We start from the raw sequence: 14,537 nt of genomic DNA on the forward strand, positions 1-14,537 counted from the left end.
TTTTTTGGTTTGTCTCTTTTTTGTGTGTGTGAAATGAGCAAAGTTTTAGAAAAATTTAACTTGTCCAGGAGGAAATAGAGACCAAATGTCTTTACCCATTAAGAAAATAGAATCACTTAAAAAATTCTCCACAAACACCAGATCTAGATAATTTTTCAGTTTTGCCAAATAAAGAACAGCTAATTATAAGCCTAATACAGATTCATAGAAAAGAACTAATTCATTCATTAAGAAAAGACCAATAAAACCAAAGACACCATGAGTAAGACTACAGTCATATATGCAAAAAACTTATATAAAATATCAGTAAATGAAATCCAGCTACATATGAAAAATATAATTGTTAAGCAAAAAAGGTGAATGGTTGTATAGTGTGTGTGCACACGTGTGCACATGCACCCACACACATACACACCCCAGGTCTCCTGGAACATTGTTGACTGTGTCCCCCAGTGGCCATCACTTCCTGAGGTAACTCAAAGGGGTCTAGTAGGGTTAGGCACTAGGCAATGGGAGAAGGAACCCTTGGTCCAGAGGGCTTTTAAGATGCATGATTGGGGGGGCGCCTGGGTGGCTCAGTTGGTTGGGCGACTGCCTTCGGCTCAGGTCATGATCCTGGAGTCCTGGGATCGAGCCCCACATCGGGCTCCCGGCTCGGCAGAGAGCCTGCTTCTCCCTCTGACCCTATCCCCTCTCATGCTGTTTCTCTCTCGCGCTCTCAAATAAATAAATAAATAAATAATCTTTAAAAAAAGAAAAGAAAAGAAAAGAAAAAAAAAGATGCATGATTGGGAAAATCATGATCTTTTGGCATGATCAAGGACTGGCGCTCAAGCCTTTCTGTCTGATGTAACAAAACCTTAGCCTTCTTTCCTATTTTTCCATCTTATCAATTATCAGTTGGGAGAATAGTGGCCTCTCAAGCACCCTGTGATCAGAGTTCTAGGGTCAAGCTTTGTGGTTACAGCTATACAGTGTGGCACTTTACCAGAATTGACTATCTTACGGTTTCCATGGTGGCCATGCTGCAGGGAATCAGTTTTAAATAAGTTAATCCTTAGTTCCCATAAAACAATGTGATAGAATTGGATTTATACCTCCCCAAATGCAAGGTTGATTCTACATTTGAAAATCTGTTGAGTGCCCAGATAAACAGATTAGTATGATCATCTCACTGACCCTGCCTCCTGCCAGAAGACTAGGTCAGACTGTCCTTCTAGCAGTGATCACAATTGAAATGAAACTATTATTTGTGTAATTGTTTAGTATCCATTGTCCCAAACAGACTGTTTTCTCCATCAAGGCAGAAATCTCACCTACACTGTTGTTATAATCTCGGTATTCAGCAGTGAACCTGGTACATGATATATGTGGTCATTGATAATATGTTGTGTGAATGAATAAATGGGTCAAAGGTTGAACTGAATGATTTAGATCCCTCCGTTGATCTTGTACTCTATAGAAGGACATTTATTCTTTCCTCCTGTAATGATTTCCCCTAAGCATGAGTTCTGCTAAGGTTAGTGACCTGTACTGATAGTTCAAGCTGAATAAGGGAGAATGACTTCACAAAAACTATCTGGGATATTATTTCTGTGTCCGGTCAACAGATGGAAATACACAACCTTATTTTCTGCTGGGAGAGTAGAGGAGACCCTTGACCAGAGCTAGAGACCATAATTCTCAAGAGTGCCCAGCTGCTGTGTGTCAGTCTTTCTTCCCATCCTTATTCCTTTTCTTTCTTCTCTCCCTGTTATCTTCTGTCAGAGAACTTCCCTCAGTGTGTGCTGGAGATCTCTGATCAAGAGGTGTTGGAATGGTATACCGCCAAAGACTTCATTGTGGGGAAACCACTCACTATCCTCGGGAGAACCTTCTTCATCTATGATTGTGATCCTTTCACTCGACAATATTACAAAGAAAAGTTTGGAATCTCTGATTTACCACGTATTGATGTGAGCAAGAAGGAGCCACCTCCTGTGAAACCGGTAATGGAACACTAGTTCCGAGTGTAGTGCGAGAATTAATCTTTTGATATAGAGGTTTAAGAAAAAGAAAAAATGGAGTCATGTGAATACCCAATAAAAGATGGACAAAGCATATGATACAGAGCACTTCACAAAAGAAGAAATACAAATGGCTAATGAACATATGAAAAGACCCTCCTCCATGCTCAGTGCAGAGTTTTGTTTCAGATTCTCTGTCCTTCTCCCTCTCCTTCTGCCCCTCCCGCTCATGCTCTCTCTCTCAAAAATAAATTAAAAAAAAAAAGACCAATGAAAATAATGAGGTTTTGGATGTATTTGATTTAAAAAGACTCACAATATCCAGTGTTTGCCCTGATCTGAAGAAATGGACATTTTCTTTTCTTTTACTTTTTTAAAGTAATCCCTACATCTACTATCAGGCTCAAACCCACAACCCTGAGACCAAGAGCCGCATGCTCTACTGACTGAGCCAGCGAGATACCCCAAAATGGTCATTTTCCTATACTGTTAACAGGAGAGCTAATAGGAAAAACCTTTTTGAAGGGCAGTGTCGTCCTTTTAATTTTTTCAAAATAAAATATTACCTGCCTCTTGATCTAGAAAATCTGGTCTGGGGACCATAAAGCGATAGGTGTAAGGATATGTGTCAGTAAGGATTACTTATAATAAAGTGTAAGGAGATTGGCAGAACAAACTATAGAACAGTGAGAAGAATGTGAGACTATAAGACTGGTTAAAGAGAAAAAGAGGAAGTCAGTCTCTGCATATCAACATGGCAAAATGTCCGTCACATTTGTAAGTGAATGCGTTTATGTTATACGGCCCTGTTTGTGTAAATTGCTGCATACAGTATCTGCTTACACTTACCAAAGAGAGGACCTGGAGGACTCTCCACTCACACTGTTCACAGTGGGTAGTTCCACATGTGAGAATGGGGGGTGGGGAGGGCAATGCGAGATGACAAGGGACCTTTCTTTTTATACTCTGTGTGCTTTTAATTTCTCTTCTTATACCAAACCTTGTATTACTTCTATTATTTTATTATTTTTTATTTTTATTTGTTTAAAGATTTGTTTGAGAAAGACAGAGAGAGTACAAGCAGGGGGAGAGGCAGAGGGAGAGGGAGAAGCAGACTCCCTGCTGAGCTGGGAGCCGGACGTGGACTCGATCCCAGGACCCGGAGATCATGACCTGAGCCAAAGGCAGATGCTTAACTATCTGAGCCACCCAGGCGCCCCATATAATTTTTTTATTTTGATTAAAAAAGACCTCTCTTAAAATTCCAGACTGCTAGGACATTTCACTGTTCCCTGCCTATCTATCAGACCCTTTTACTTAAAATCTAATTGGGAGTGAACAGAAGCTGATTAATGAAGATGTTGGAAGATAGCTTTCTTTCATTGCCACATAGCTTTCCTTAGAATTATACTGAACCACGAAATTTAGTACTGTGTACCACAGAGTCCATTCTGATCTGAGAGTAAGGTCGTGGTTCTTTTAAATGCACCCACATGGTAATCAGATAGACTTGAGCCTTCAGAGTGGTTCAGCCACATATTTTAGAAATTCAAGTAAGAATTGCATGGGGGAGCACCTGGGTCACTCAGTCCGTTGAGCGACCAACTCTTGATTTCGGCTCAAGTCATGGTCTCAGGATCATGGGATGGAGCCCCACGTGGGGCTCTGCACTGGGTGTGAGTCTGCTTGAGATTCTTTCTCTCCCCCCCACCCCCCTCGCACTTGCGCACCCTCTCTCTCTCTCAAAAAAAAAAAAAATTGCCTGTGTTAAAAATTACACATTATACAGCAAATTCAAGAAGTATCTGATGTGGGGCGTCTGGGTGGCTCAGTTGGTTAAGCGACTGCCTTCAGCTCAGGTCATGATCCTGGAGTCCTGGGATGGAGTCCCGCATCAGACTCCCCGCTCGGCAGGGAGTCTGCTTCTCCCTCTGACCCTCCCCCTTCTCATGCTCTCTCTGTCTCATTCTTTCTCTCTCAAATAAATAAATAAAATATTTTTTTTTTTTTTAAAGAAGTATCTGATGTGTTAAGGCAGCGCCGTATCACAGACCGTAAGCATTGGCACCTGTTCCGCGCACTTGGGGCTGGAGCAATGCATCCAGCCTCTTTGGTCTGTTGCCTATGTATAAAATTGGGTATTGATACCTGTGACCTATCTTTATATATAAAGATATATATCTTTACTCCTCTGTGTGTAAAATAAGGTTGTGGCTCTTTCTTTTCAAAAGAAACCTGTGAATGGAAGGATGGAATTAATGAATTCCTCCAGTGCAGGCATCTGCCTTCCCCTGATTGGCTGCCCTGCTTCTTGCATTTAGCCTCCAAGTGCCCTGAGTTAGCTGTGGTTCTGGCAGCACAGCCTCCTGTTTCACTCTCCTGCACTTTTGCTGATGCTCTTCCATGCGCTTGAACCCCTTTGCCATCATTTCTTTACACAGCTCCTCCTTACCCTTCCAGACTCGGTGTAGGCCTCCTCTCTTCCAAGAAGGCATCTCTAAGGTCCTAGCAGGCTTAATCACCTCTCCTGTGTGTCCTGGGGTCCTGTGCCTCCCTCTGCTAGTACTTACCTATTATATTTATTAAAGTATCTGTCTAAGAATCTTTTTTACTACACCGTAAGGTCCTTGAGGCCAGGGAGCACTTAACTCAGTGCCTAGCAAATAGGGCGCATGTGGTATGTTTCTTGAACTACACAAGAAGACTGCCTATGAAGTATGCATTTGTTCCCCAAAGAGGCAATGATATCTTAGGCCAGCCTTTTGGAACCAACATTTCATAAAAACAATTACAAAGAAGGATTTGGATTTAATATGCTATGAATTCCCAGGGGCAATAAAACTTCTGGAAGGAAGTATGGATCGAGATAATACTTCTTGCTGTCAGTTTTTTTCTCTGATAGGATTCTTTACCAATGAATGGGCTCATTGATTAAGAATTATAATAAAGCCGGGGCGCCTGGGTGGCTCAGTCGTTAAGCGTCTGCCTTTGGCTCAGATCATGATCCCAGGGTCCTGGGATCAAGCCCCACGTTGGGCTCCCTGCTCTGCGGGAAGCCTGCTTCTCTCTCTCCCACTCCCCCTGCTTGTGTTCCTGCTCTCACTATGTCTCTCTCTGTCAAATAAATAAATAAAATCTTTTAAAAAATTAAAAAATTAAAAAAATAATAATTATAATAAAGCCCTTGCTCCTATCCCCAAATATTGGGGGTACCATTTGTTGCAATATATGAGAAAAAGTACCATAGGAAAGATCTAGATTTTGATTAAGCAAACTATTCCGTCACTTCAGTTTATAGAGAAGTATAGTATGAGATAGCAGTCCAAGGTCGCACTGCAAAGTACACGGGGGAGTTTATTAAATGCCAAACCCCTTTACAAGAAGGAATCTGACCTAACCAGGAAGTAGAATGGGGAGGGACTGCAATATAATAGTGCATTTTTCTTAGTGAAAGGCTTTGATCCATCTTTTGAGCTGATACAAGTTCTGAGTCCTACAACACCTCTGCTTCCCATTCTTTCACTCTCATCTTTTTCTTCTAACCTGTCTTCTAAAGAAAGGAAGGGAAGGGAGGGCTTAGATGAGAGCAGAGTGAACTGAAGAACCACTGTAGATTTTGGTTCGTTTGTTTTGCCCATTCAGTCACCCTGTAATATAAAACCAATTCTCCATCCATACACATGGCACATGAGTCATAGTATTTGGTCAGTTTATTTTCAGTAAATTCTTTATAATAAACAATTACACATAAGCGCTCTGTGCTTGTCCATGGAAGTCTTTGTTGGAAATGAGTAGGAGAGCACCACTTACCAAACAGCAAATACCTTTCAGTTCTCCTTAGTCATTATGCTTCCATCATTTAAACCCTGCACAACGTGGTTGGAAAGCCGGGGTGGGAAGCTGTAGCTGGGTTCTTGAGGGATAAAGCTAGAGGCAGGCCAATGATCAGGGGTAGAAGCAGATATGAAGAGGATATATTCAATTCAAGAATCATGACACTTAGATCAGGCTAATCTGTTAGCTCAGGAGTAAGTAAATGTATCCACTGGCCAGATGTGTCCGTCTCAGGTTGACTCCATCGGGAGACCTGCTGGTAGGGAAGACAAAGAATCCAGAACTAGGAGAGCAAATCCGCTATGGAGCTGGCCTCTGGAAGCTTTATTTGGAGGATTATGGGACTCTCAAGCTCCCTGTGTACTTGTTTTGTTAAGATAATGCGGGTGGAGCATGTGAGCAGGATTATCGAGGAGTGAGTGGCTCATCTAGTGTAGAACAGGACACCGACAGTAGACAGTAGCTTGCAAGACGAGAAGCATAGTGCCAGGACCCCAGGCATAGGGGCTGATATTTAGGGAAGGTCTTCATTCCAAGCAGGGGGCATAAGGTGTGATTCAGAAAAAATAGGTTGAACTCTGTTAAAACACAAAAAGAATTTGAGAGGAAGGTGTTCAGAGGCTTACCTCCCTATTTCAAAGTTCTTCAATCTCCACTGCCAACACCCAGAGGAAGTTTAGATTCCACCACTGTATATTTCTGCCTATCCTCTAGAGTAACTCAAATGCTCAGCATGTGGTGTCTCACTCAAGGTCCCTCTGTCCATGGCAAACCTGTATATTCATTGAGTAGTGGTTTTGCATTTAGAGCAAGTTAGGCCATTGTCCATCTACTGGATGCACTAGTCATATTTCCTCCATGATGATCACATTATGGCCCCAGGAGGTGGGCGAAGAGGCAGTGATCCAGGCATTACACCTTGGATGAGCAGAGTAGTCACAGGTTTTGAGGAAGTATCTGTTACAGATGGACTGTATAGACTAATTTGTCAAAGTGCTTCAATACAATATATAGAAAGATTTGGGGAAGGTCCCTACACATGAAATGTATGGAATAAGCCGACTTTGCTGAGGAAGCATAGCAAAAAGGAGTCAAAGAGAAAGAACTCTGCTGCAGTCCTCATCGAGGAGAGGAAAACAGCCACTGAACTCAAGTTTTTAGACCAAGAAATCCTACCATCTTAGAGTGATGCTTTCAGCTCTTCATGGGGCCTGAATGAAAAAGAAAAGCTCATCCTGTACTTTCACGCTAACTCACCAAGTAACGGTCATAGCAGAAGTTTGGTTTCTTGAGTTTGCTCCTTTGCTAGGAAAGGAGAGTCCGGAGTGGACAAGGAGTCTGAGTTCTCAGTAAAGAATGGCCGCCACCCCTGTTTGTGTGGCAAAAATCAAGAAATAAAAATACTAGAAATAAGGAGATAAATAGGAAAATAGTAGCACGAACCAAGTCCTGCCCTCCCCCAATGCCAACACACACACACACACACCCTAGAACAAAGAAGTCACAGATCCTTGGGCTTGTCCATGGTAGGATGACCACAGGGCCAGGATTGGGACCAGGAGTAGGGCCAGGTCTTGCTTTGGTGGTAAGGGATCAGTGGACATCAGCAACACACGAGTCCTCCCTTATCCACGGTTTTGCTTTTCACGGTTTCAGTTACCCACGGTCAACCACAGTCTGGAAGCAGATGATCCTCCTCTTGATGTATCATCAGAAGGTCAATAGTAGCCTAACACTATGTCACAACACCTATGTCATTCACCTCACTTCATCTCATCATGTAGGCATTTAATCATCTTAAGTCATCACAAGAAGGGTGAGTGTAGTACAATAAAATATTTTGAGAGACCACATTCACGTAACTTTTATTACAGTATGTCGTTATAATTGTTCTACTTTATTATTGGTTATCGTTGTTAATCTCTTACTGTGTCTAATTTATAAGTTAAATTTTATCAAAAGTATGTATGGGAAAAAGCATAGTATATACAGGGTTCAGGCATCTACTGGGGGTCTTGGAACATATCCCCCGTGAGTAAGGGGGACTGCTGAACTTTTGGTCTAGCCCTTTGAGTTACCCTGTAGCATCATCTGTCATTCCTATGAGCAGTGATCATGGTATAAAGCTTATATATAAAAAGGAATGGAATATGCAATGTTTTAGTTTCTGACTACAGTACATTTGTGTATATAGAAATTGCTTTTGAATAAGTATCTTCTAGATATTTAAAAAAGAAACTTGGTTACCTTTAATGTAATTTTAACACAAATAGCATCTGCTTTATTTCTTCTATTTCTCCAGGAATTACCTCCCTATAACGGTTATGGACTTGTTGAAGACTCTGCTCAGAATTGCTTTGTTCTCATTCCAAAGGCTCCGAAAAAAGATGTTATTAAAATGCTGATGAACGATAACAAGGTGCTTCGTTATTTGGCTGCACTGGTGAGGATGATTTCCGTGTGCTAAGATTCCGTTTGGTCTCAGTACTGTGCCCAGTGGTCCTTTTTGTCTGTTAAGCTGCAGGGTAACAGTCGGCAGAGTCGTGTGTTATTTAAACAGCCACGGGACCCAGTCTCCAGCCTTTGGGTGGGTTGGGTAGTGTTAGCAGTGGTCCCTGAGCCAAGATCTAGCTCTAGTCCTATCTCCTGCAAACATCGTTCTTAGACCGTTAATCTCTCCCTTCTACCCCTCAAATTTTGACTGACCTTTTTGCCTTTTTTATTAAGTAATCATGAAAGCCTGACATAGTGAAATTATCTGTGTACTTGTGTGCAATCGAGTGTACTGTGATTTCCTTGAGGGTAGGGACCGTATCTTACTAATTTTTATCATTACTTGTGATATCTAGCTTGATGTATTTTGTATTTCTTAAATGTAATAAATGGGATCCTACCAATTTAATAGATATTGCCTTTGAGAGGTCATATGGCTAGTGAATTAAGAGCATGGGTTTGGAAACAGACATAAATTTAAATCCTGAATATTCCACTCATTGGCTGAGTTACCTGAGGCAAATTACTGATAGGAGTTCAAAGGGTAATATCTTTAAAAATGGAAAACATACAGAAATAGGACTATAAGCATTTTATTTAGAAATATGGATATAAATAGAAATTGAAATAAGTTACTTCTGGGAATAGGAATTGGGAGTGTGGGAGGTAGGCCAAGTGATTTTTCAAACTGTATGCATGTATTTGAAAAAATAAAAATTAAATCAAGACATAGCTGACTACTATATTTTAGAAAAATGTTGAACAAAGCTTTAAATAAAAAGGAAGTTCTAGCAAACTCTAGGCCAAGTAGCATACTCCCTACTATAAAAATTCTGATTAATGAATGTTTTACATTATTACCAAGTTCTCTCAGTTGGGAGGGCTTTCTAGTTTCCATCAACGTTCTGTTTCTTGACTGGGTGGTGGTTCCACGACTGTTCACTTAATGAAAATTCTTTGAACTGTACATTTTGGTTTTTTGCAGATTTTCTCTATGTGTGTTATAGTTCACAGTAAAAAGTATATACATATAAAAGAAATAAAGTATGCTAAACCCAGACAGGCGGTTCGGGCCTAAGTACAAGTATGGCTAGTGAAGTATCGGGGGCACAGGGTGGAGTGCCAGCAGAGGGACTTGGGGAAGCTCGAGAAGGTAATAACTCGACTTGAGCAGTGGTCTCCACAGCAGCAGGCTTGGCCTTCCAAGGAGCCTGCAGAGAGCTGATACTCCATGGACGCTCTGAAGAAAATATTACAGCCTCTGCTTATAATTTATCAGGAGTGCACTTTTTTATAGCCCCTGATATTTTTATATGTTCTTTGTAGGACACAGAACATGTTTATGTAGAAGAATAAATGTTGAATTATTCATTCATTCAACAAATATTAAAGAACTACCTTGGGCTTGGCATTGTTCTGGGCATTGAGGGTACAGTGGAAAACAAGACAGACAAATCTGTGGCCTCGTGGAGCTTACATTCCAGTTAAGGATATTCTGGACAAGAGTAAATATATCATCAAAGAACAAGTAGTAAACATGCTGTGAAAAGTAAAGCAGGAGACAGAGTGATGGGGAGGGGCTCATTTAACTGGTCAATAAGGGAAATGCTGGGGAGGGGGCACACAGCTGAGTGGAGACCAGAATGAATGGCCCAGGGAGCTGGCCAGCAGCATATCTGAGGGAATTGCATTTCATGTAGATGTGGTGTACAGGGAATGGAGGGTAGAGAGACAGAAATGAAGATGGGATCAGGCACCAGCTCAGAGTCTTACAGCCAGTGGCCTAGCAAGGCCGGAGGCGTAGAGTGGTGGGAGTAGTCACCCATGATGCAGGTAACAAGCGATGTAGGTAAGAAGCCTGCAGACAATTTAAAAATAAACCCAAAAGTTGATCTGCTTCTTACTCTCATTGTGTGCCTGTAATTCTAAATATCAGCAATACAATACTCATCCTCAGGCTGTGCCTCTGTACAGTAGAATTTCAGTTACTAAATGTGGAAGAGAAGAGGGCAATAAAAAATTACCATTAAGCACACACCACAGCAATAATGGTTGCAGAGAATATCCATCAGTGGATGCTAAAATTACCGGAAGACCTTTGAGGAGAAACAGGATTTTCATAGTTTCAAGGTGTGTTTCTTAAGATATTTATCAACTGCAAAGGGAAAGATGGTAATTTTAGAAGGGAGAAACCCAGCATTTATCTTCTTACCCACATGACCAAGGTCAACATCACCAATAATAAGATCTTTCGATATCGTGAACTCCTTGTTACGATATCTGAGAAAGACAAGATAGTCTTTCTGTGGTATTTTTGCCAAAGATGCAAAAATGAGATGCACAAGGGACATTCAACAAAATAATTGACCATTACTCTTCAAAAGTGTCAAGGTCATGAAAGACAAGGACAGAATGAGGAACTGTCACAGATTGAAGGAGATCAAAGAGAAAGAACAACTAAATGCAATGTGAGATCCTGTATAGGATCCTGAGTCAGAAAAAGAACATAAGTGAAAAACAGGTGAAATTTGAATAAGAACTGTGATTTATTTAATAGTATTGTGCCGTTACTATTTTTTTTAAATTTTATTTATTTATTTGAGAGAGAATGAGAGAGAGCACATGAGAGGGGGGAGGGTCAGAGGGAGAAGCAGACTCCCTGCCGAGCAGGGAGCCCGATGCGGGACTCGATCCAGGGACTCCAGGATCATGACCTGAGCCAAAGGCAGTCGCCCAACCGACTGAGCCACCCAGGCGCCCCGTGTGCCGTTACTATTTACTGTTACTGTTGTACCATTACTCTGGGTCTGATAATTGGATGGTTATGTAAGCTATGTAAGATGCTAATGTTAGGGGAAGCTGGTAAGGAGTATATGAAAATTCTCTATTGTTAATGCAACTTTACACTTAGTTCTAAATAAAAACATAACGATTTTTTTTTTAACTTTTAAAATACTCCTAAAATACTCCTGCCAGGAGGAACCATTGGCTCTCCCCCGCTACCCCCTTGGTACAGACCTGCCTGTCGCCGTGCTCAGAACTTCGTATTTTATTCAGTGTGATGGGAATCCTCTGGAGGTTTGAGAACAGAGGAGTGATGTGATTTGATTTTTATTAACTATATTGTGGATGTTTGTTTAAAAAATTTTGTATTGTTAAGAGTGTCTAATCGAAAAAGTTTGGAGACGGTTAGATTAGGGAATGGTATGAGGAAATTATTTGACAAGAGGAAACCCAGTGACTTTCTTTGATAAATGAGAAATTATACAAGAAATTCCATGTTGTAAATGAAAAGATATGTGCTGAAGTTGTACTTTGACAGGATTTTAGTCAAGAATAAGCATGTCTGTATTTAAGCTTGTTCAATCTGGAATTGGTTTCTTAGGGTTATGTGATCACTCTCAGTGATTTGATATACGAATAGTCTTGCTACAAGATAGTTTCCCAGAATCAACTTCAACTCTATGACATTATGTTACTCATTCCTCCTTTCTTAAATTTTCTTATTAAAATTATGTATATCAATGGATTTGTTTAAAGAACTAAACTTTGCATAATCATCTTAGTGTCTGTGAAACTGAACATGTCAGCCAAGAGGTCTCAAACTGTGGGCAGCCTGTGGGCAGAACATAGCCCACGTGTTTTGTTTGGGGCACATAGTGCTTTAAAAGAGTTAAGGTCAACATTTTAAAATCAGGGGTTTTATTTTTTTTTCCGAGTTTTTGTTTAAATTCCAGTTAGTTAACATACAGTGTAATATTAGGTTCAGGTGTAAAATTTAGTGATTCATCACTCACATACAACACCTGGATTTCTGTCTTCCCGTGAGAAATGGGAAGATCACACAACATTGAGCTTACATTCGCACAAGGCAGCAACCAGTCAGAGTTGAGTTGGGGCAGCCTCCTTTAGATGAGGCATGTCCTTTCCAGACCACCACAGTCCCCGCCCCCCATTCTGTTCACTTACATTATACTTTGTGTATTTGGTTTATATTTTATACCTTGTCCTGTAGATACTTAAGTTTAGAACGTCGGGGTCTATCATGTACCTTCATAATAACTTCCTTTCTTCTCCTGTCTAGGAATCTCCCATCCCGGAAGACAAAGACCGCCGATTTGTCTTCTCTTATTTTCTTGCCAGTGACATGATCAGTATCTTTGAGCCACCTGTCCGCAATTCTGGCATCATTGGGGGCAAGTACCTTGGCAGAACTAAAGTTGCTAAACCGTCCTCAACAGCGGAAAACCCCATCTACTATGGCCCGACTGACTTCTTCATTGGTGCTGTGATTGAGGGTAGGTCAAAGCACAGCTTAGTGTTTCCTACCTGCCAAGTGAATGGGTTCTTCTTAGTGGGAATTTAATTCGTTTAACTTGTAAGAGGCAGTTAGGCTGCATTCCACCTGAGCTAAAGCTAATATGCTTGTATATGTGATACAGTGTCTTGATCTCTTTCCATGTCAATTAAACTGTAAGTTGGTCGCATTTGTGGGCTATAGATGTAGACCCCGAGCTTCCTGAACACTGAGCGAACTACTGCATATTAGTTTAGAGAGCTATGGAATGTTCCTTCATCTAGGTCACAGATGCCTATCTGTGAACTTGTCATTGGAGGATCAGTATTATTTTACCCCTAATGGCATGATTAAAACCATAACCAAGCTAAGTGTATTTCTACCCTCTCCCCAGTGTTTGGCCACCGGTTTGTCATCCTTGACACAGACGACTATGTTTTGAAGTACATGGAGAGCAATGCTGCCCAGTATTCACCAGAAGCACTCTTGTCCATTCAGAACCGTGTTCAAAAGCAAGAAGGTCCTGCACCAGAATTGGAAAAGTATGTTTGACCATCTAAGGTCCAATTTGGCTTTGGCACATATAAAATATTTAGGAAATAGTTCTTGATAAAATGAATGAGTAATCACATTTTAGATTTTCAGATTTTCCTCACCAAATGGGAGTTATTAGACGTACACAGAAGGTTCTCTGGGGGTCCATTATAATAACTAGTAACTTAGAACTTTTTCAACTTCATTTATTTAGCAAATAATTATTGAATGCCTATATGTATCAGATACTATCAGTAGGCCCTTGGGCTTTTATCAGTCAACAGAATAGATGAGAAGTTGCTGCTTTCCTGGAGTTGACCTTCTAAGCAGTAGGAGAGGGAGACAACCAATAAACAACACAAGTAAACCATACAGCACATTAGGAGATGAATGCTATGGAAAATAGAGAATAAGAGTGATAAGGATTTCTGCAGGATGACGGTGGGTAACAGTTGATCTGGGGAGCCGGGTACACCTTGAGAAGGTGACAGTGAGCAAACACTTAAAAGGAGTCAGGCATGTGGCTATTTGGAGGAGGAGCTCTCCAGGAAGAGGGACTGGCGAGTGTGAAGGCCCAGCCTGCCCAGAGTTCTGGAAAGAAGCAGGCCGGTGAAAGCGGCAAGAATGAGGGAGTGAGAGGAAGAGGAGGAGGTGGGGTTAGAACATAGCCCCGTAAGAAGGGCCTAGATCCTGTAAGACCCACTGGGTCTTTGGAAAGATGTTGACTTTTCTCTGAGTGAAATGGTGAGCCACTGTGGGGGTTCTCAGGAAAGGACTGGCCAGATTTGGCACGTGTTTTACAAGAACTCGCCTGGCTGCTGTGCTGAGACTAGATCAGGAGGGAGACCAGTTAGGACCATGTCATAATAATCCAGGTAAGAGGTGAGGGTGTGTGGACCAGGTGCATCGGTGAACGTGGAGAAAAGTCTGATTCTGGATATATTTTGAAGGTAGAGCCAATAGGACTTGAGACAGATTATACAGAGGATATAAGATAGTAGTTAAGAATGACTCTTAAGGTTTTTGTCCTGAGCAACTGGAAGGAAGGAGTTGCCATCAACTGAGATGGGGAAGATGTGCATTGTGGGTAGTAGAGGAGGGTTTTTTTTGGTTGGGGGAAGGATTTTGGTTTTGGCTATTGTAGGAGTGCTGACCACATTGACTCCATCTTTGGCCCTCCATTTTGTTCATGTCCACGCAACGTCCCCCCCTCGGGGCTATGTGTTCCTGGTCCTGTGGAGGTTAATGTCTGCCCTGATGGGATTGCAGGAGGCTTGTTCTGATCTTCCCTAAAGTGGTGAACAGAAGACCCCACTTTAGGTAATTAGTAGAGATGGCTGGCCCACAGAAGGCCCCACTTTAGGTAACTAGTA

At 41.5% G+C, this 14,537-nt stretch overlaps 1 protein-coding gene across 1 annotated transcript in view; it reads left to right on the forward strand.

The window, feature by feature from the left end:
* EFHC1 (EF-hand domain containing 1) overlaps positions 1 to 14,537 on the forward strand; it is a 66,130-nt gene that overhangs the window by 25,966 nt on the left and 25,627 nt on the right. The window contains exons 6-9 of the mRNA XM_034990840.1: positions 1,768 to 1,988; positions 8,143 to 8,283; positions 12,418 to 12,631; positions 13,025 to 13,172. Of these exons, the coding sequence (XP_034846731.1) occupies positions 1,768 to 1,988; positions 8,143 to 8,283; positions 12,418 to 12,631; positions 13,025 to 13,172 (724 nt within the window). The remainder of the gene's footprint in view (positions 1 to 1,767; positions 1,989 to 8,142; positions 8,284 to 12,417; positions 12,632 to 13,024; positions 13,173 to 14,537) is intronic.

Source organism: Mirounga leonina, unplaced genomic scaffold, assembly GCF_011800145.1.
Source record: "Mirounga leonina isolate KUSES-001 unplaced genomic scaffold, KU_Mleo_1.0 Mir_53, whole genome shotgun sequence".
NCBI classification, from domain to species: Eukaryota; Metazoa; Chordata; class Mammalia; order Carnivora; family Phocidae; genus Mirounga; species Mirounga leonina.